We start from the raw sequence: 22,391 nt of genomic DNA, 5'->3' as shown, positions 1-22,391 counted from the left end.
TTGTGCTGTACTTTTCATCCCTGTGACTTACTGTAACTGGAGTTTGTACCTCTTAATCCCCTTCACTATTCTGACTATCTCGCACTCTCCTCCCTCTGGCAACCACCAGTTCTCTGTATTTATGAGTCTGTTTCTGTTTTGTTTGTTTATTGGGGTTTGTTTTGTTTTTGTTTTGACTCCATATACAAGTGAAATGATACAGTATTTGTCTTTCTCTGGCTTATGTCATTTAGCATAAACTCTCTAAGTTGATCCATGTTGTCATGTATGGCAAGATTTTGTTCTTTCTTATGGCTGAATAATATTCCATTATGTATATATGTGTGGAATATGTAATACTCCATTATATATACCACATCTTCTTTATTCATCTATGGATGGACGCTTAGATTGGTTATTATAAATAATGCTGCAGTAAACATAGGAGTGCATGTGTCTTTTCAAATTACTGTGTTTTCTTTGGGTAATCAGTAGTGGAATTATTGGATCATATGGTATTTCTTTTTTTTTTTTTTTTTTTTTTTAGGAACCTCCTTAATGTTTCCACAGTGTTTTCCCCAGCTCATATTCTTATCAACAGTGCATAAGGGATCCCTTTTCACATCCTTGTCAACACTTGTCATTTCTTGTCGTTTCGATACTGGCTGTTCTGACTGGTGTGAAGTGATACCTCATAGTGGTTTTGACTTGGCATTTCCCTGATTATTAGTGATGTTGAACATCTGTTCATGTGTCTGTTGGCCATCTATATGTCTTCTTTGGAAAAATGTCTATACATGTCTTCTCGTTTTTGGTTGGATTATTTGTGGATTTTTTTGGTGTTGTGTTTTAGGAGTTCTTTGTCTATTTTGGACATTAACCCCTTATCAGAGACAGGATTTGCACATATCTTCTGCCATTCAGTAGGTTGCCTTTTCGTTTTGTTGATGGCTTCCTTTGCTATGTAAAAGCTTTTTAGTTTGATACAGTCCTGATAGGTTATTTCTGCTTTTGTTTCCCTGTCATAAGAAGACATATCTATAAAAGTGTTGCTAAGGCCAGTGTCCAAGAGATTACTGTTTATATTTTCTTTTAGGAGTTTTATAGTTTCAGGTCTCACATTTAGGTCTTTAATCCATTTTGAGTTTATTTTTGTATTTGGCCCAAGAAAGTGGTCTGGGTTCATTCTTTTGCATATAGCTGTCAGTTTTCCCAGTACCACTTATTAAAGAGTCTGTCTTTTCCCCAGTGTATGTTCTTGCCTCCTTTGGTACAGATTAACTGATCATACAAGTTTATTTCTGGGCTCTCCATCCTGTTCCCATTGATCTGTGTGTTTATTTTTATGTCAGTACCGTACTGTTTTGATTACTGTAGCTTTGTTGTGTATCTTGAAATCTGGGATTGTGATACCTCCAGCTTTGTTTATCTTTCTCAAAATGGCTTTGGCTATTTAGGGTCTTTTCTGGTTCCATGTAAATTTTAGGATTAAATTCTAGTTCTGTGAGTAATACCAGTTGATATTTTGATAAAGATTACATTGACGTAATAGGGACATTTTAACAATTCCTTCAGTCCAGGAGCATGGTATATCTTTCCATTTTTTTGTGTTGTTGAGAAACGTTAAAATAATTTTGGTGATATATAAGCAATTCCAGAATGTAGAAAAGGAGAGCATATACCTCAAACTGGGTCTTTTTGTTAATCCAGCACATCTGTGATACTACAGTTGCTGAAATACAGAACAAAAATGGTGTTGTTCCAGCCAATTGCTCTAGTAACTGTAAATGCAGAAGTAAAATACTAGCAAAATATACACTATTAGGTATAATCTAATGAAGGAATGCAAGAAATGTTTGGTATTACAAAGTTTTAGTAGTTCAGAAGAGGTTTAAAAAAAAAAACCTGTATTGATGGAGCACCTGGGTGGCACAGTGGGTGTCCCACTCTTGGTTTTCGCTCAGGTAGTGATCTCATGGTGTTGGGATCAAGCTCCACATCAGGCTCTGTGCTCAGAGTGGCATGTGCTTGAGTTTCTTTCTCCTTCTCCCTCTGCTCCTCCGAACTGCGTTCTTTCTTTCTGGAATAAATAAATAAATCTTGGTGGGGGGAACCTGAATTGATATTAAAAGGCATAGAAATAATTTTCTCTTTTCCTATTACATTTGTTATCTAATTACTCCGGGTTTTTTAAAGAATTGTTCCTTTAAATACTAATCTTAAGTCTGGACTCTTTTCCTCTTCTCATAGTCTTTTCTGTTGATTTTTCAGGTTTCTACATTGTATGTGTTTCATGTCTGTGTTTTTTCTAATTACGCTGTAGTCTCATTGCATAATAGAAAGAATAAGCTGGCTATGATATAAAATATATCAGTCTCCTGTTTGGGGCCTATAACATTCTAGGCTCTAAAAATTCAGTGAATGAATGAATTATATTAATAAATGGAAAAGTATGCCTTGTTTTGAGTAAGAAGCCTGGATTTTTACAAGACAACAGTTCTTCCTACATATTATATGGTTTACGTAATGTTTCATGTAAGTCATTGTTTAGGCTAAATGTTTCTGAATATTGGTAAGAATAAATTTGAAATGTTTTAAAGATTTCTGTAATGTGGGAGACTGGCAGTATTGATGTTTATAAGGTTTTAATAGTTAAAACACTAGAATAGTAATAGTGAAATCAGAATAAAAGTCCTGAAACTGTGGTTTCAGGTGTGTGTGTGTGTAAGTAATAATTACATCTATATATATTGGTACCTGTGTGAATTTGGTATATGATACAGATGCCTTTTAAAGTTCTTCCTTCAATACAAAAGTATGTTTTATTTCAGTTAAAGAATTAAATATAAACATGTGAAACTGTAAGTACAATAAAGGAAAATATAAAGTTTATATATTCTTGAAGTTACAGAAGAATGTTCTACCTATATAAAGAACTTGATGTGAAAGATTGTTATAATGATACGAAAAATCAGAACATCTTTATACCAAAACTGACAGCATCTAAACCGGCAGCTGTATTTTCTGGAATTAAAGACCAATAATAAAGTGATAGGGGGAACTTTTTCTAAAGGAATTCAAAAGAAAATTAGCCAGTTACATATATATATATACTTTTAATAGAAATGCAAAATAAAATAACCAGAAGTAGTTTTTGTTTCTTAATCAAAATAACAGGAACATTGTAATTAATAGTGGTATCTGTTGCCAAAGACACATACATCTGATGAAAGTATAAATTGATATACAGCCTTTTATGAAGGTACTTTGTTTTAAGAGCCTTTCAAATATGGATATTTTTTGACTCAGCAACTTAATTTTTCAATTTTTAATTATTGATTATGAGGAAGTAATCTTTTAAGATTAGCTGATTGTATGAGGGAATGCTCACAGTCATAGTGCTAATTATCTGATTGTGTGAGGGAATGCTCACAGTTTCATAGTGCTAAAGTGAAAAACAAAACTCAGATTTTGATCTCAGTTTATTTTATGCATATCAAAAAAGATTGAAAGCAATAACCAAAAATGATAGTCATTATCTGTCTCTTGGTAGAAGGAGTATAAGTTGTTCTTTTTGTTGTATTTTCCTGTGCCTTCTGTAGTGACTGTATTATTTTTATAATCAGAAACTTTGGGGGGGGGGCAGTTTAAAGAATGATTAGAATTTTTCCTATATAATGAAAAATAGAGATTTAAAAAAAATAGCCCTTTTTGTGCTTGAGATCTTTAACTCTACAGTTGGATTCTGCATGTGATCCTATTAATGAAACAGAAAAAGGATTGGTAGTTAATGTACTTTGGACAGCTATGAATTTTATATGATTAGCTAAATATTTTTACCATTTTATCAAATCTTTAAAATGTTTTACCAGAACTTGGTTTTTGAGTATCTAGCACATTTCAGAGACTCTGAATATGTCTTTAAATGGATTTTTAATAAAACAATTATGTGACAGTAATTAGCATTTCATTTTTCCCCAAAAGGTGATTCTCCCCTGGGCCCACCCATATTTTATTTTTTATTTAGATGTGTTTTTTTTCATTGAACTATCTCCATATGTTATTTATGTTTGGATTTGGCAGCTATATTTTCTGCTCTGAAGAATCTTCAAGATAAGATTCGACGCTTAGAACTTGAAAGGATTCAGGCAGAAGAAAGTGTGAAAACCTTGTCTAGAGAAACAATTGAATATAAGAAAGTATTGGATGAACAGATACAAGAAAGAGAGAATTCAAAGAATGAGGAGTCAAAGCACAATCAAGGTTTGTTTAATTATGAAGGGAATGAAACCTACAAATACACAAAATACAAAATGAAATATACAAAGTCAGTATTGTAAAATTATTCTAAAAGCAATTTCGCATTAGTATTTTCTAGTAGTCAGTGTCTTTGGGCACTCCAGAATTAAATTATACTCAAGTGCATTTCGAAGAGCACATGCTGATGGTCCTGCATTATATTTACTGACTGAATTCAAGACAGATTGGACTAGCATATAGAAAGGGAATGACTTAGGTCATCTGAATAGGCTTGTAGAGCTACTGTAAAGTGTTTGTTGTATACACAGTAGAGTCAGTTCCCATTAACAGCTTATTACAACTCTTCCATGAGTGAGCTAATTTCTGCTTTTCTCACGTATTCTTTTTAGAACTGACATCTCAGTTGTTAGCTGCAGAAAATAAATGTAATCTTTTAGAAAAACAGTTGGAATACATGCGCAACATGATAAAGCATGCAGAAATGGAAAGGACATCTGTCTTAGAAAAACAGGTATGGTGCATCACAGATTCGTTTTCAAGAACAGTTAGTTATGGGGAAAATTAGACTGACCTAAAGATTTTTTTTCTCAGTAAAGACTAACGGTTCTGTTACAATAATCATTTCTCCTTTTATCTTAATCAGTGATAGTAGTACCAGTAGGTCATCTTGAGAAACAACTAATGTAAGCTTTGAGGGAAAATGTAATTTGTTTCTTCAGCATAGCTATAAAGAGGTTTCCTTTTTGGATGACCCTCACACACCCTGCTGTATCCCCTGCGTACAGCTTTGATAGCTTCTGGCTTTTGAACAGTATGACAGCCCAAGACTGAAATTACTTGGAATCATTTATAGGGTGGGGAAAGGGGTCGTCAGTTCAATCTGCCATATGATTGGAAATGGAAAACGTTATATAGAGTAGTATAGTAATTCTTTTCATTGGGATATTCCAATTCTTAGGTTAGAAAGCATCTATAAGAGAAGAGTAAAATGTTTTGATTAGTATATCTATTAGGCATGTATAATAAATGTCTTTGAATTAATAAACTTGTTTCATAAGTAAATTTTAAATAGTCCATTTCATAAGAATGGTTCCAATACTGGAAATAAAATATGATTTATGCCCATTTTTAACTGTATTTTTTAAGGGCAGCAACTATCCACTAAGGTGGATTGGAGGGAATTAGTAATTCCCACAAATTCCTGGGAAAAAATTACTGTTTTATTTAATCTTATTCAAATTTCTGTTAGTATGACACTTACAGCCATAGTCTTGTAGATGAAGATATGCTGTTTATAAATTTAAGTGCTTAGTGTTTTGGCTTTTTACCAATAGACCTCAATTTAGCCTAGTTTAATGGTTTACTCTGGGACTGTCAGGTGGCCATCTTTTTAAAGCCTTAACACTAAAACTAAAAAAATAATAGATGTTTTACATAGAATTCAGAGGAAGTACAAATGATAGATACAAAAAACATAATTATCGCCTTAGTTTAGAGCTTAACTGTGTAAGGGAGCCAGACTCATTGAAAGTATTAGTGTATATGTATCTAATAAATCCCTGCTATCCCAGAGTGTAATGAAAGTCTCAGTATATGGAACCAAATGTTATAATAGTATATGGTAAGAACAAGATTCCACTTGTATTTTTTGTTTTCCCCCTGTGGTTTCATCTTAATATTGTTCTCCTAGAATTTCTCTGTAGTATCCAAGTAGTTCTATGAAAGGCCAGGCAAATATAGTATATAGTATATGCCCCGTGTCACTTGCTTTTTGTTTTGTCAGATTATCATGCTGTGTTTAATACTGTTCCCCAGGTTTCCCTCGAAAGAGAACGACAACATGATCAAACACATGTGCAGAGCCAGCTTGAAAAGTTGGATCTTCTGGAACAGGAGTATAACAAACTTACCACAATGCAGGCCTTGGCAGAAGTCAGTGAATGTTCCTATTACTCATCAGTGCATAATACTGGTTCTTTTGTAAAATTAATCATTTTATAGTACTGGATATTCATAGGAAGAAAAGTGACCTTGTAGCAAAGAAATAGGAATTTTTAAAGGACAAAAGTGTAAATTTGGAGAAAGTTCACATTTTATAATCTTGCTGCACATAAGGAAGTAGTTCTTCTTGAAAATGTTGGAAGCTTAAATGTTTTTGATCATACTTAAGGCTTGTATTACTTGGTTTAAGTTGTTCTCTTTAGTTTTAATTGATTCACTTGGGAAGTATTTAATACCACTGAGATTAAGTTCCCAATTTAGCTTCCATGTATCCTCTATGCCTACATACAGAGCTGTGTTCTTTGGCCATAGATTTTACCCATAATTCTGTTCAACTGCCTCACAGCTACTTCACAAATGTCTAATAATGAATCACAAAGGAGAGTGTCATGGTTACTGGCAAGCACGGTGTCATTACTAGAGTAAACTAAAAAGCATATATTTACTGTGCTAAAAGACACTAAATCTTTTCACTAACCACTTTTATTATTTTTATCACTAGAAAAAAATGCAAGAGTTGGAAGCAAAACTCCGTGAAGAAGAACAGGAAAGGAAACGTATGCAAGCTAAGGCAGCCCAGGTAAGTTGCAGTGTCAGCAGGTAGGCTCCTCATATTTCATACTTTTCTTTATATAATAAACAAAAGATTAAATGTGGGCTTCTTAGGGGCGCCTGGGTGGCTCAGTCATTAAGTGTCTGCCTTCAGCTCAGGGCGTGATCCCAGAGTCCTGGGATCGAGCCCCACATCAGGCTCCTCTGCTGGGAGCCTGCTTCTTCCTCTCCCACTCCCCCTGCTTGTGTTCCCTCTCTCGCTGGCTGTCTCTCTCTCTCTGTCAAATAAATAAGTAAAATCTTTTAAAAAATAATAATAATAAAAAAATAAACGTGGGCTGCTTAGATTATTTATATTTTGGAATAGCCCAATATATAAATTGTCAGACATAACTTGATATGGAAAATTATAAACCTATATTTTTACAGGCAGAGAGTAAAAGTTGGGCAGTTTTTTAGAGTTTTTCAAATTCTGGGGTTTCAGTCATTTTAAAAATATCAGTAGACTAAAACATCAAAGATAATATATATTATAAGGTAATACATAACCATGTAAAATTTTCTCACATGGAACACTACTGGAAATGGTTGAAAGCCATCATGTAAGTTTCCTTCTTACACATTTTCCTTTTCCTTGGTGGCCTCAAAACACCAGGACAGAAATTGAGGTAATGGGCTGACCCAATAGCTAGTGACCCATACTAATTCACAAAAGCTACCATATAAGGAAAGCGAGCTCTGTTTGCTCCTAGTCTTTGATTTTATCCCATGCATCGGCTACCAGATAGAATAGGTGAGGCAGTGTGAATTCACAGAAACATTGAATTTATGTATACCAACCAGAACTGCATTTCTAAAAGATACAGTAATACTTTTGTACACAGTAACAAAATAAATAAACACCTTGTTTGTAACTGGAGACTCTCTTAAGAGCTTATTTATTCAAATACCTCCCATGTATGGCCCTCCCACTTCCAAAGCCTTTAAGTTTTATAAATTTGTATGTATCTTTTCTCATCATATTAACACAAGAAGCAGGTCTTGATTCCAAAACAGTTAGGAATGGAGGCTCTGAAGTTCAGGCTGGGGTCAATTGCCAGCGGATTCCTGAGCTCAGTTCATATGTGGGCTTGCAGGACTGTAAACATTCTGTTAACCTTTGTCGTCTTGTGTACTTCTTCTATTTCTTCCCAGAACTGATGGAGTTAACATAATCTCTTTCTATTAAACCTGATGTATTTTCTTTCGCAGATATTTACCTTCTGATCAATTTGTGTATTTTTGTTCTTATGTTATTTTATTTTTGCTTCAGTGTGCTGAGTTACATAGTCATGTGGCTTTATTTTTGATCCCCAACAAATTTTGAGATTACTTGGTTTCTCTGCCCATTCCACTTTAGTGTAGGCCATTTTACTGTGTCTCCATTTCCTCACTTGTAACATGCAAACCCACGGATTGTGCTTTATGTACATTGTGGTGGTGAGTTCTATTGTACATGAAATAAAAATTAAGCAAGTTAATTATCTTATGAATTTAAAAAGTTAATTTACAGTATTTTTGCTTTCTTTTTTCATTTCTCAGGCATAAAGAAGGGACCAAATAGTTATTACTGATATTATAGTAAAGGTTTTGACTTCTGAGTTTCAGTCAAGATTTTGAGTTCTGATAGTGAACACTATTATAGTGGAATAATAATGACCATGGATCATACATGGTTCCAAGTTAGGCTAACCTTTTTTTTTAAGATTTTATTTGAGAGCGTGTGAGCACATGGTTGGGGGGGCGGTGGAGAAGGGGGAGAGTGAGAAGCAGACTCCCCAGTGAGCAGGGAGCCAGAAGCCAGGCTCCATCTTAGGACATCTGGGATCATGATCTGAGTCGAAGGCAGACGCTTAATTGACTGATGTGGTGGCCATGTGTAAAAAAGAAGAAAATATTGAGGCATTGGTTTGGAGTTAAATACATTGCATTTAACTCATTAGGTCTAATTTATGGAACAACTACAGATAATGGAGCTAGAGGGTTTCAAGCTAAAAAAGAAAAGGCAAATTATAACACAGCACTTCAAGATAAAATGAGAGACTTTGTATTGATTTAAAATATTTGGTAAATGTTGACAGATTGATTCAAGACAAGTTACACAGCTGTGATGTGGTTTTCAGTCTGATACTACTACTATAGGCTTTTACAGGTCTTTATGTAGCAAATCTCAAATTTAAATAATAGCTTTTATTTCTATAGCATTAACTTTATGCTGTCCTATTTTTCTTAGTTGCAGACTGGTCTAGAAACAAATAGAATTATCTTTGAAGATAAAGCAGCTCCAGTTGTTCCCAGTGCAAGAAGAGTTAAAAAAAAGAAGTCAAAACCACCAGAAAAGGTACAAAAACAGGACCCATAAGTCAAAGTGCTGATTATTACTTAGCGTAATTTATGTGAAAATATTCATAAAACAATGTGATACGTCACCCTTAGATAAGGAAATCTCTTTCATTCAGTTTCTTCATTGGGAAGATGGGATTAAGTAATAACTACTAATAAATTTTCACCTTGATAGATAATATATATGAAAGCATTTTGGAACTGCAAAACACTACACAAGTCTTAATTATTATTCAGTATTGCTATTAACGACCTTTTCCTCTTAAAATGTTTTTAAGTGTATGTGACTATACATATATCACATACATATGCACACTGTTTCTTTACTGAGACTGTAATGGCCGTTTTGGCAGGTACTATGTTTTCCTTCCTAGCCTTTCCTAGGCTAGAATGCATGTTGTCAAGTATTATTAGGAGCTCAAGAACATTCCAGTATTGATAAAGCAAGTAGTAGCCCAGCATTAAGCTGAAATTTCGGGTTAGTTGTATATGGTCAGCTTTTATCATCATGTGAGTAAACTTATTTTTCTTTCCTTTCCATTCAGAAAGGTTCTAGGAACTATTTTGCTGCACAACCACATTATAGATTATGCTTGGGGGATATGCCGTTTGTAGCTGGAAAGGTGAGTTGCTCAAAGTCTGGATTTTTTTTTTTTTCTTTACAACTTAGCTCTTTGAATTAAATCAACTCATAACACCTGTACGCCTATAAATGTTGAAAACATTTTTCTGCCCCTTTATTAGTATGGATCATCGTGATGTGAAAACGAGACAGAAGATTTTATAGGTTTGGGGGAGGAGGGAAGAGACTGGGGGGACTTTAAAGCAGATAAAGCATATGTGCAAGGAAAGTTACGTAACAAAATCCGACACCCTGGTTTGGAGAAGGGGTGGTTGCAGATAGAATTAAATGAAATAGGAAATCGTATATTTATAGCATTGGATTTTTAGTATCAGTCTTGTTCATTTATGTTTAAATATAGGTAAATATTTAAGTAAATAGAAATTACATCCTGTTTGTCCTCACATGCATATTACTTACAGAACTCATTCTCCTCCAAGAGGCAGTCAGAAATAGTGTTTAAATGTAGAGATGATAATTTTGTCAAATATCAGCAAGTACTGCGTGATCTCTAATAAGTGCTTAATACTGTGTTAGTTTAGGGGCGCCTGGGTGGCTCAGTTGGTTGATGGCTGACTCTTGATTTCAGCTCAGGTCATGATCTCAGGGTCCTGGGATCAAGCCCGGAGTCCTGCTTTGCACTCAGCAGGGAGTCTACTTGAGATTCTCTCTCCCCCTGACCTTCCCTTTCTCCCCACTCTCTCTAAAATAAATAATCTTTTTTTTTTAAATATATCTGATGAGACCTCATTAATACATTTCTAGACCACTTTATTTGAAAGTTCCTCAATAAGTTAAAATCTTTCACTGAAAATTCTCATTGTTCTTTTTCTGCTCTCAGGGATCCACATAGAACAAATGAGCCCCTGATGGTAGGGAAATTTTAAAACTTTTGAAAATAACTTTATTCTCATCTCCTTATTCTATTATAGGTTATAAGCACTTCCATTTTCTTCAGCTATTGTGTTTTCTGAGTTTCTTTACCTTCTCATCACTCTTCCTTTCTAAATGTGGTGTGACTAGCACAGAATAGAGACTTTGTCATGTTCTGGGAGTCTCTCAGTCTAGCATCATATTAATGTTCTGGAGGAAGCCACATGATCCCTCCCTCTCATTAATTTTAGAGTCAACTGAGGTAACAGGTGTTTTTCTGAATCTTTGCATTAGCCTCTGTAGTGTAGGTCCTATACTTGTAGATTTATTTTATACAGAATTTCTAAGTAAATGAAACTGTAGGAATAGATTCACTCTATCCCACATTACATTAGAATCTAGTTCATTATTTGTGTTATCTCCAAATTTAATTGCCTGTCTTTGATAATTCTCACTGAAGTCATTAATACGAAGGTTGAACAGGACAGGTTCAAAGACCAGTCTTTTCAACCTAAACTCTCCTGAAATTATTTGTACTCTTTGTGAAATATTATTCAGATAGGGCACCTGAGTGGCTCAGTTGGTTAATTGTCTGCCTTCAGCTGAATTCATGATCCTGGAGTCCTGGAATTGAGCCCCTTCATCGGGCTCCCTTCTTAGGGAGTCTGCTTCTCCCTCTCCCTCTGCTCCTCCTCCGGCTCACACTCTCTCTCTCACTCGCTCACTCTCTCAAATACATAAATAAAATCTTTAAAAAAATATATTCAAATAGCTAAGAATGTGCTGTCACGTAGCCAAGTGTTCCGTCGAACTCTCTGTTATGAAGTATCAGTTTTTATTTTTAATTATGTGTTGTCATAGACCAGTACACTTGTAAAATGCAGTAAAAATACTAGAAAAATGAAATTAAAAAGACATAAAGGCATATTTTATGTCTTTGTTTTAAATTATAGGTCAAATAGATAAAAAATTATATTAAATACAACCAGAAATAACAGGAAAAAGAATTTTAAAAACTATATACTGCTTATTGCAAGTATACATAGGCAGGTAATTAATATAGCAAATACATATTACAGGTTACAAGTGAAATAGTGATTTCACATACTCACAAATTTTCACACTTTAAATGAATACCATCTATATCAGCATTTACATTGTTAATGAAACAAATGAATTTGGTTCTTGATAATCATCAAGGTTGTATTGATGACTGCAGAGTTGCAAGGGAGAATGTATATCTAAACCATTTTAATTGTGGGTGAATTTAAATCATCTTGATAAAAACATAGACTAACTTTTTAATTTTGAAATGATTCTAGATTTACAGAAAGTTGCAAAAATAATAAACGGTCCCACGTACCCTTCATCTGGTGTACCTGCAGCAGCAGTACATTACATAACGTAGTATAGTTTCATGACCAAGAGATTAACACTGGTACAATCCAAAGACCTTGTTCAGATTTCTCTAGTTTTACGTCCTTGTGGGTGTGTACATGTGCACACGCATATGCAGGTTTTGGTCAGTGCGATTATATCACGTTTATATATGTGTAACCACCACCACTCCATATCTCCAGTTTTGCCCTTTCAAAAATGGGAATTACATAGGATGTAACCTTTTTGAGATTGACCTTTTCACTCAGTATAATTCCCTTAAGATTCATCAAATTGTCATGTGTATCCATAGTTCCTTCTTTTCTCTTGGTTGAATATCCCATGGTGTGAATGTACCACAGTTTAATAATTCACCCATTGAAGAACCTTTGGGTTGCTCCCAATTCTTGGTGTTCACAAACAAAACCAGTATAAACATCGTGTATAGGTTTTTGTGTGGACTTAGTATTCATTTCTCTGGGATAAATGTCCGGGAATGTGATTGCTGGATTGTATGGTAAGTGTTTTGTTTTTAAACTACCCAACTATTTTTGAGTGATTGTACCATTTTTCATTCCCAGTATCAATGCCCAAGAGATGAAGTTTTTCCCCATCTTTACCAGCATTTAATATTGTCACTTTATTTTAGCTGTTCTGCTGTGTATGTTATGATATCTCACTGTGCTTTTAATTTATATTACACTAATGATGGTAGTTCTATTCTTTTTATGTGCTTATTTACCATCCGTATATCCTCTAGTGAAATATCTACCTACATTTCTTGCCCTTTTTTAATTGGGTTGGTTATTTTGTTTGTTTTTTTTCCTGTTAGGTTTTGAGATTTCTGTATTTTGATACAAGTCATATATCAGATACGTAGTTTGCAAGTATATCCTCCAGTCTCTCTTCCTCTTACAGTGTTTCACAGAGCAGCTTTTTGTTTTGATGAAATGCAGTCAATTGATTTTTGCTTTTTGTGAATCATGCTTTTGCTGTCAGGTCTAAGAACTCTTTGCCAGGACCGACATACTATAGATATTCACTTACGTTTCATATTTTATAGTTTTATATTTTACATCTAAATCTGTGATCTACTTGAAATGATTTTTGTATACAGTATGAGGCTTGTTAGGTCAAGGTTTATTTTATATTATGTTCCATCGATACATGTGTTCACGTCTTTGCCAGTACCACACTGCCTTGATTACTGTGGCTTTTTATAGTAAGTCTTAACATCAGGCAGAGTGATTCTTTTCTCTATTCTTTTTCAAAATTGTTTGAGCTCTTCTAGTTTCTTTGACTCTTCATATGAATTCTAGAATAAGCTTTTCTATGTCTACAAAAAAAAAAAAGTCTTGTTATAATTTTGATTGGAATTATATTATACTTATAGATCAGCTTAGGAGAATTGATGTCCTTGTTATGTTGAGTCTTCCAGACCATGAATATTGTGTAGCTTTTATTTATTTATCTAGATCTTTGATTTCTTTCACCAGTATTTTGTGGTTTCTGGCATATTGGTCCCATGTCTGTTTTATTAGATTTATACTCCTATATTTTTTTGGAGCAAATGTAAGTTGTATTTAGTTTTAATTTAATTTCTATGTAATCATTGTTAGTGTATTTAGTTTTTGTATGTTGAACTTACATTCTGTGATTCTCTGAATTACTTGTCCTAGGAATTATTTTTTGGATTGGTTAGAATTTTCTATGTAAAGAAGCATGTCATCTGTAAATAGGGACCGTTTTATTTATTTTTAATTTGCATGTCTTTTATTTCCTTTTTTTGCCTTAATGCACTAGCTAGGATTTCTAGTATTACATTAAGCAAGAGTGATGAGAGTGGACATCCTTGCCTTTTTTCTAATCTTAAGTGGGGGGAGAATATTAGCATTCAGTCTCACCAGTAAATAGGATGTTAGCTGTAGGTTCTTTGTCAATGCTTTTTATCAACTGGAGGAAATTTCTTTCTGTTTCTTTTTACTTTGCTTAAAGTACCTGATTGTGTATTGGATGTTTTCAAATGCTTTTCTTCATTAAGTGATGTGGTTATGTGTTTTTTCCTTTTTACTGTTGATACGCTACGTTACGTTGATCGATTTTTTAAAATAATTGAACTAGTCTTGAATTCCTGGAATAAACCCCACTTGGATATTGTATGTATACTTCTTCATATATAATGCTGGATTCAGTTTGCTACCTAACAGTAGAAAGTAGGATAAAAGAGAGTATCCATTAGCTTAGCACAGTGGTTTTCAAAGCTGGCTGGTCAGAATCAACTGGCAAACTTAAAAATACACATTTCCAAGCCTTGATCCCACACTGAGTTTGGAGTGTTACTTAGGAATCTGGATTTTAAACAAGCTGTCTGGATGATGCTTATGGAGGCAAGGTAGTCGTGCCATCTGTTTGTAAACTGAAATAGCATATGGAGATTATTGTTTAATATTCAAAACCAGAAATTTTGAGAAGGATACCAGGTTTTTCCTATTGTTTATGTGACAAGGACGAACTTTGTGCATCTTACTATTTGAGGATAGAGAAATGAATTTGACAACAGTCCCTACCACCTGGGAGTACATACACTATTTAGTAGGTAAAATAAATGTGCAAACACAGTTGTAATATATTGTGATAAACACTATGATAGTAATAAATGCTGTAGGTGATCTGAGAATGGACTACTTAATTGGACCAATTCATTACCTCGAGGTTTTAAGGAATTCGTTAAAAGTTAATATATTTGAACTGGGTTTTAAAGGACAGTAAAAAATACTGGCCACACAAGAGAAATGGCATGTGCAAATACAGTTTATTTAAATAATGCAAATTTTCAGAGATATTTCAGTGATTCATCAGTTGCGTACAGCACCTGGTGCTCATTACTTCCAAGTCCCTTCCTTAATGCTTGTCACCCAGTGACCCCATCCCCCGACTCCCCTCCCTTCCAGCAACCCTGTTTGTTTCCTAGAGTTAAGAGTCTGTCATGGTTTGCTTCCCTCTCTGTTTTCATCTTTATTTTTCCTTTTCTTCCTCTGTGTTCATCTGTTTTGTTTCTTAAATTCCACATGAGTGAAATCATGGTATTTGTCTTTCTCTGACTGACTTATTTCACTTAGCATAATACCCTCTAGTTCCATCCACGTTGTTATATGTTAATTAAATTGGTTTTAAATAAAATAAATAAGTAAAGCAAGCAAGCAGAGAAATTAGGAGATGGTGAGACATAAGGCCAGACAGTATCAGTTGCAGCTCGATGATAGAAGACTTTTTTCTATGCTAAGGAGTTTGGACATTGGAGTTAGTGGGCTTAACATCAAATAATTCAAGTAGGAGAACGCCCTGATATTACTACTAGAGTAATATTTTAGGGGGAGAGCCGATAGCACTATGGAGTTAAAGACTGAACACACTGGGGGCAGGGAGGCCAAATGGAATCTTCCTGTAGCAAGTAGAGGTGGTTGCAAGGGAATGACAGTAGGGTGGAAACTAAGGTGGTTTGGAGATATTTCAGAGGTTAAATGGGACTTGGTATTTGGATTTACTCTAGGAGATTTATATCATAGCCTCTTTATGGGTGGGGGTCTTTTTACTCCGCTTAGGGAGTAAACAAGAAAACAGATTTAGAGGATGCGGCTTCAATTAATTCTCATTTTTCTTCAGTCCACCAGTCCTAGCCATGCTGTGGTAGCCAATGTTCAGCATGTCTTGCATCTAATGAAGCAACACAGTAAAGCCCTGTGCAATGATCGAGTGGTCAACAATGTTCCTTTGACAAAGCAAGGTTCTTCACGAAGTGGTAAAAGTAAAAAGTTGTCAGTAACGCCTTCCTCCTCCAACAGCATTAACGAAGAGTTATCAGAAGTCTTACAGACTTTACAAGATGAATTTGGGCAAATGAGCTTGTGAGTTTTAGTTTTTGGTTTTTTTAATTATATTTAGTTCTAAGGGCACCTGGGTGGCTCAGTCAGTTAAGCGTCTGCCTTCGGCTCAGGTCATGCTCCTGGGGTCCTGGGATTGAGCCCCGCATCGGGCTCCCTGCTCAGTGGGGAGTCTGGTTCTCTCTCCCTCTGCTCCTCCCCGCTGCTTGTATCCCTCCCTCTCAAATAAATAAAATCTTTTTTTTTTTTTAAATTATAGTTGTAAAACTTCATTTTAACTTCTTGGTGACTTCATTAACCATATTGTTAATTTGTTCAGCAAATATCTGAGCACAGTCCTTGCACCAACCACTAAGTAAGTTACTAGGACCTTAACAAATACAACTGTTCTGGGGGAAATCTCTCCCTTTTCTAATACTGTTAAATGTTTTCAAGACCAGGGTTTACATTTAAGTTTTATTTCCTTATTCGGGAGCTTGATATACATTGAGTTTAATTAAATTTAAATGGTAAGTTAGGATATATTTGAGGAACAAGGTCTTTTCTTTCTAGGCTTTCCTTTATACTGTCGTGGGGGAGGTAGAAATATAAATAATTAGGTCTTTGAAATTAAGAACTCCTCTTGCATTTGCTTCCAGTGCCTTTCTTGAACCTTTAAAACGTCTTGTTGCTCTGTTTAAGAAATTGAGACATTTTTTATTGCACAGAGCAGTGGTCCCATGGTGAGTGGGTTGTGGTGGACCTAACCATGAAACCAGTAACTTAACCAAGCCCTGCTTTTATTTTTTATATAGTGATCACCAGCAGCTTGCGAAACTTATCCAAGAATCCCCAACTGTAGAACTGAAAGACAACTTAGAGTGTGAACTGGAGGCATTGGTGGGGAGGATGGAGGCCAAAGCCAACCAAATAACTAAAGTTCGAAAATACCAAGCCCAGGTAACTGCAACTTAATTTCCCTTCCTCTGTTTCTAATGATTAAAAAACAAGAACAAGGCAGAACCAAAAAACCCTTTTCCTCAAGTACATTGATTGATGACATTGAAGTGGACAGATAGGGAGCTGTAGGAAGCATTTCTTTACTGTAGACACTAATGCAGTCCCTTCATGATTAAGAGTTGGTGTTCAGTGGGCTAGGAAGGAAGACTCTGTCTTGTAATCTGTGAGAGTAGATTTTATCATCTAAGATCCATCTTTCAAATACCGAATATTATTATTTAGTATTCTTACCTTTATGTGAACAAACTTTAACTTCTGTGATGAATTTAAATGGTTCTAAATTTACCTAAGTCTTTTGAAAGCACTTGGAAATTCTTGATTTCCAAAGGAATAAGTCAGATATAAATATGTGAAAAAATTTTTGGTTATATTTATGTTGCTAATTAAATTAATAGAACAGCCATGTATTTAATATCTACTAAGTGCAGTGGGAAGGCACACTCCAGGGTTTTCATCTGGAGAGAAACGTAATGATTCATGGCTTCAGAGATTGCTATAGCTGCTGGGAGTGGGCCGGAGACCAGCTGGGCGGGGTGAAGCTCTTCTCCGTTAGAGGTCATCTGTGACTGCTGTGGGGGAGAAGCGGACAGATTGGAGGTATGTTTTGGAAGTAGAAGGATCAGGGCAACCTGCTGCTGAATATCATTTGGAGGGAGAGGGTGGCCTTACCAGTGATGGAAATGAAGAAAGACTGGGAGCAGAACAGGCTTGGCTGACATTTACTGATTGGTGGCTGTGTAATAGGCATGATGGATGCTAAGTGCTTTTGAATATGTTCCCTTACTTAATTTTCATGGAACACTTGTGAACTGGGTGTATTGTCTTATTCTGTAGGTAAGGAAACTGGGCTAAGTTTCCTGGGAGGTAGGTATATCCTGAAGTGAAATTAAGTAACTTCTGTGCAGGGACATACTAGCCTACTGGTAAATGGCAGAGCTGGCATGCAAACATGGGTCTTTTCAACTCCCAAAACCTGAGCTTTTAAGTATTTTTTGTAAAGTTCATGTTTTAAAAAAGAATAAATATAAGCAAATGATTGCTATAGGAGTAATGGTCTAATTTGTTTCTTGTACATTAGATTTTGTTCTGTCTAATGGAACACCAATTTGGCAACAGCTTAAAGTACAAGTAAAGCTCTCTAAAAATAAATTCTCTGGTTTGAATTATTGTGAAATAGTGAAATAATAAAATTAAAAATATTTTGTATTAATACATTACCGTTACATCTCTTCATCCATCTAGAATGTTTCATTGCCACCTCAGACTAGTTTCTAGAACCACTCTTCTCCTGTTCTTCACCTTTAGTATCTACCCTATCCTTCACTTACCATGTCAGACTTTTTGTCTTTTCCATGACACCTTCCCCCAAACCCTCTTGTTTCTCGCTCTATTCTGCACTTTGGCAACACTGCCTTGCCTTCTGAAACAGCACCGGTATTGATATGTTTACTCTTTTTCACTTGTTTGTATGTCGCTTTATATTTTTACACACTGAGTGTTCAGTGACTGGTACAATAGGTTTTTGAAGGCTTTAAAACAATAAACCCAGAATATAGTATTTGGATTTTAGTTTGTATGAAAGTTAAACACCTGGTTGTTGGAAGAGAATGTTTTCATTGAATGCTCTTTTTTCCCTGCCTTGGTTATTTCTTGTAGCTGGAGAAACAGAAGGTAGAGAAGCAGAAGAGGGACTTGCGAACCACCAGAAAGACTCTTGATGAAGAAGGAAACAGCAGCAGTCGTTCTTCTGGAATCACAGGGACCACAAACAAGAAGGACGTTGCCAAACCGAGACCTGGTGAAAAAAGCAGGAAAAATCTTCAGTTATTGAAGGACATGCAGACCATACAGAGTTCATTACAAAGCAATAGTTTATGTTGGGATTACTGACTGGTACCAGGTTATAAATTTTATTCAGATAATCTGTACCTCATCAATCAGATTTTGACAATTTACTCTCCAGGTCTCATACTCTCTTATGTTGGAATTAACAAATAGCAGGTGTTAAGGGGCCCAAGCTTCATTACACAGGCTTCTTGTGTTACACATCATGACTAAATGTTAAACCACCTAAATGGAAACCAGGGGAGTTTTAAAGGCTAGGAAGCCACACAGTCTGCTTCTTTGAGATGAATTTGCTGTACTGAAATACTGCACTTTGTAAACAAATTACCAATTGTTTACTTGTGGGTGTGATTTTTTTTTTATTGGTTCCTTACATATCTAAGTAAAATTAGGTTTAAATTATCAAAATAAGAGGCTGTCCCATAGGCAGTGTTTGCTTAAAAAATATTCTTAAATCTTACCCTGGCATGAATCGCCCCTTTCTCTTTTCCAATACAACCATTAAATATACTTTGTTTTGACTATTGATGGAGGTTTTCTATATTTAAGTATTTATACATATTTAAAGGATTGTTTTGTTTTTCTTTTTGACATTTCAGACATTGATCAGTATTAAATACACTTGTATTGATGTTATCCATCATTAAAAAATTTTTAAAGACCCAAGCATTCATTTTAAGTCCATTCACTGCAAAAATGATAAAAGCATTTTTTAAAGTACAAATTATTAATGAAATAAATGAGCTTTTAGGATGAAGAGAGAACAAATGTTGTAAAGCAAATACATTTGTTGTTTTTAAATAATACCTGTTTGTAATCATGCTATTGAGTTTGAGGGGTTGTTTTTTAATCTTGAAACTTAGAAGAGCCCCTTGGACATGTTATTGGTGTACAGTATGAGTGCATTAACTGTACACGTGCAGCTGTCATTATGTTAATAATGTGAATCATAATTCTGCATAAATCAAGACGTGAACTTTTTATAAATTTGCCACTGAAGTCAATAAAGCAGCTTTTTTAAGGAAACACTGACATTTTCCTTAACAGCCTGTTAATGAAGGCTTTATTTGTTGTAATCTTCCCAAAAAATGCATTTCTAAATAGGATATTAACATATTTTGAGAAACAAGAATGTGTGGTATTACATAATTTGCCTATCTCATGCTTACACAGAAACTAAACCCAACAAGACTGAACCGCCTCATGGCATATAATATACTCTAAAGAGTGCTAATGAACACATTAACCACATGTTAAAGAAATTCCTTTGTATGCCTCCCCTGGGATCCAAGTGGAAGTTCTGGGATTTTATCTGGGTATAATCAGCATGAAATGTAGTGCCTGTCTGGGCACTAAGCTTCTTAGGCCTCTTAATTGAATTATTACAGAGTTCTTGATTTAGGTTCCTTCAATTTGGATCTGTTTGTGAATGTTCCGAAATTGTATGTAAACCTTTGTTTGCGTGTGCAGTTTTGTATCTTCATTGAATTCACAACAGTGAGTCCCCAGATGCAAGGAATCACTGCTCCGGTGACATGGAAAGTATTTTTTTGTCTCAACCACCATTTCAACTATTAAACTTTTGTTATCACTGTGTTTGAATTTCAGGTCATTAAACTGTGTGACACTCATTTTGCATTGTAGTGGCTCTGAGTCCTAATTAGGAGAAGTATATAATGGTGCTAAAACCCACCTAATCCCTCAGGTAGGAATCAAACTCTCAACTCCAGCTTTTAATACCATCAGGTGAGAATTGAAAGCAAGAACATACCAATACTGCCTCTGTCTCCTTATCTGAGAGTTTACAGTGGAGGAGTCTGCTGTTAGACATCTGTTTTGTGTAAGAACGCTATTGCAGTGCATTTCAGATACAAGTATCTTCTGTGTGAGATGCCGATATGGATACCAGGCTAAGTAAGAAGGGTATGCTTACAAGGTAGGTGGTAGACATCTGAATTATTTCAACATTTGTGTGGTGAATGCAGTGGTGACAGCATGAGCACAGTGCTGTGAGGGCACAGAGGAGGAGGTTAACATCCTGGAGGAGGAAGTGATGCCTAGACTCTGGAAAACTGGAATTAGCCATAAGGAAGAAGAGTTCCAGGTCAACAGGATAAAACAAAAAGGGAAGAGGCCAGATTCTGCAGTTGACGTGGGAAAGTTGTGACCAGCTGAGTGGTACTGGTACATAAGAGTTGAGGAATGCAAGTGATACTAGAAATGTAAGCCGACGAGTTACAGGAGGCTAAAGAGCTTCGACATAACCACATGGGTCTCAGTTTTGTAGCCAGGATCATAAAGGAAAAAGTGCACCTATACAACCACTAGTCATAGATACGAAGTTATAAAACAACTGTCAACTCAAATATGAAAGTTGCATAAGCTTCTGAGTTTGATGTAGTCCCATTTGTTAATTTTTCCTTTTCTTATTTGTGCTTTTGGCATTATGTCCAAAAAATGATTGATGAGACCAACATCAGGAAGCTTCCTCCTATGTTTCCTTCTAGGAATTTTATGGCATCTGGTCTTATGCTTAAGTCTTTGATGTATCTTGAGTTAATTTTTGTGAGTGGTGTGAGGTAGGGGTCTAATTTCATTGTTCTCTGCATGTATTTCTCCAGTTTTCCCAGCACCACTTGTTGAAGAGACTATCCTCTCCCCATCAGGTGTTTTTGGCTCCCTTGTCCAGCATCAGTTGACCACATATGCCAGGATTTAATTCTGGCCTCTCTTCCGTTTTTGTGCCAGTACCATACTGTTTTTATTACTATGGCTTTGGTAGTATACAATTGACCCTTGAACAACATGAGTTTGAACTGTGTAGGACCACTTACACATGATTTTTTTTTTTTTTACAGTATTGTAAATGTATTTTCCTATGATCTTAACATTTTTTCTTTCTAGCTTACTGTAAGAATACACTGTATAATATATATACAAAATATGTGTTTTGTTTTTTAAGATTTTATTTATTTGAGAGCACAAGCAGGGGAAGCAGCAGGCAGAAGTCAGGAAGAAGCAGGCTTTCCGATGAGCAGGAAGCCCAGTGCAGGGCTCAATCCCAGGACCCTGGGATCATGACCTGAGCTGAAGGCAGATGCTTAACCAACTGAGCTACCCAGGCACCCCCAAAATATGTGTTTTTTGACTGTTATTGGTAAGGCTTCTGGTAAACAGTAGGCTTTTAGTACCTAAGGATTGGGGACATCAAAAGTTATACTAGGATTTTAAACTGCAGGAAGGGTCTGCACCCCTAACTGCCATGTTGTTCAAGGATACCTCTGGTGGTGGTCTTTTTTTCTTGGGATTGCTTTGGATATTTGGGGTCATTTGTGTTTCGACAATTTTTGGATTGTTCTGTTTCCGTGAAAAATGCCTTTGATATTTTGATGAGTATTATGTAATTTTTTAAATTTTTTTATTTTTTGTATTGTATCGATGAGTATTATGTAATTTTTTGGCACATAATTGTTTCTTATGAGCCTGTGTATTAATGTATCAGTTGTCTCCTCTTTCATTTCTGAGTTTTCTTTTTCTTAATGTAGCTAAAAGTCTGTCAATTTTATCTTTTCAAAGAACCAGCTCTTAGTTGATTCTTTCTCTTGTTTCCCTGGTCTCTC

The 22,391-nt window shown here is 35.3% G+C and overlaps 1 protein-coding gene across 1 annotated transcript in view; it reads left to right on the top strand.

Annotated features, from left to right (window-relative positions):
* The window catches only part of CEP57 (centrosomal protein 57), a 35,410-nt gene extending 15,008 nt beyond the window's left edge, over positions 1 to 20,402 (top strand). Inside the window, exons 3-11 of the mRNA XM_008688381.2 lie at positions 4,063 to 4,242; positions 4,629 to 4,750; positions 6,055 to 6,171; positions 6,743 to 6,820; positions 9,065 to 9,172; positions 9,720 to 9,797; positions 15,710 to 15,951; positions 16,722 to 16,866; positions 18,583 to 20,402. Of these exons, the coding sequence (XP_008686603.1) occupies positions 4,063 to 4,242; positions 4,629 to 4,750; positions 6,055 to 6,171; positions 6,743 to 6,820; positions 9,065 to 9,172; positions 9,720 to 9,797; positions 15,710 to 15,951; positions 16,722 to 16,866; positions 18,583 to 18,816 (1,304 nt within the window). The 3' untranslated portion in view covers positions 18,817 to 20,402. The remainder of the gene's footprint in view (positions 1 to 4,062; positions 4,243 to 4,628; positions 4,751 to 6,054; positions 6,172 to 6,742; positions 6,821 to 9,064; positions 9,173 to 9,719; positions 9,798 to 15,709; positions 15,952 to 16,721; positions 16,867 to 18,582) is intronic.
* The last annotated feature ends 1,989 nt before the right edge of the window (positions 20,403 to 22,391 follow it).

This window comes from Ursus maritimus, unplaced genomic scaffold (genome assembly GCF_017311325.1).
Source record: "Ursus maritimus isolate PB19 unplaced genomic scaffold, ASM1731132v1 scaffold_16, whole genome shotgun sequence".
Lineage (NCBI taxonomy): Eukaryota > Metazoa > Chordata > Mammalia > Carnivora > Ursidae > Ursus > Ursus maritimus.
The sequence above is the reverse complement of the archived record's forward strand: the minus strand, read 5'-3'. Positions and strand labels throughout refer to the sequence as shown.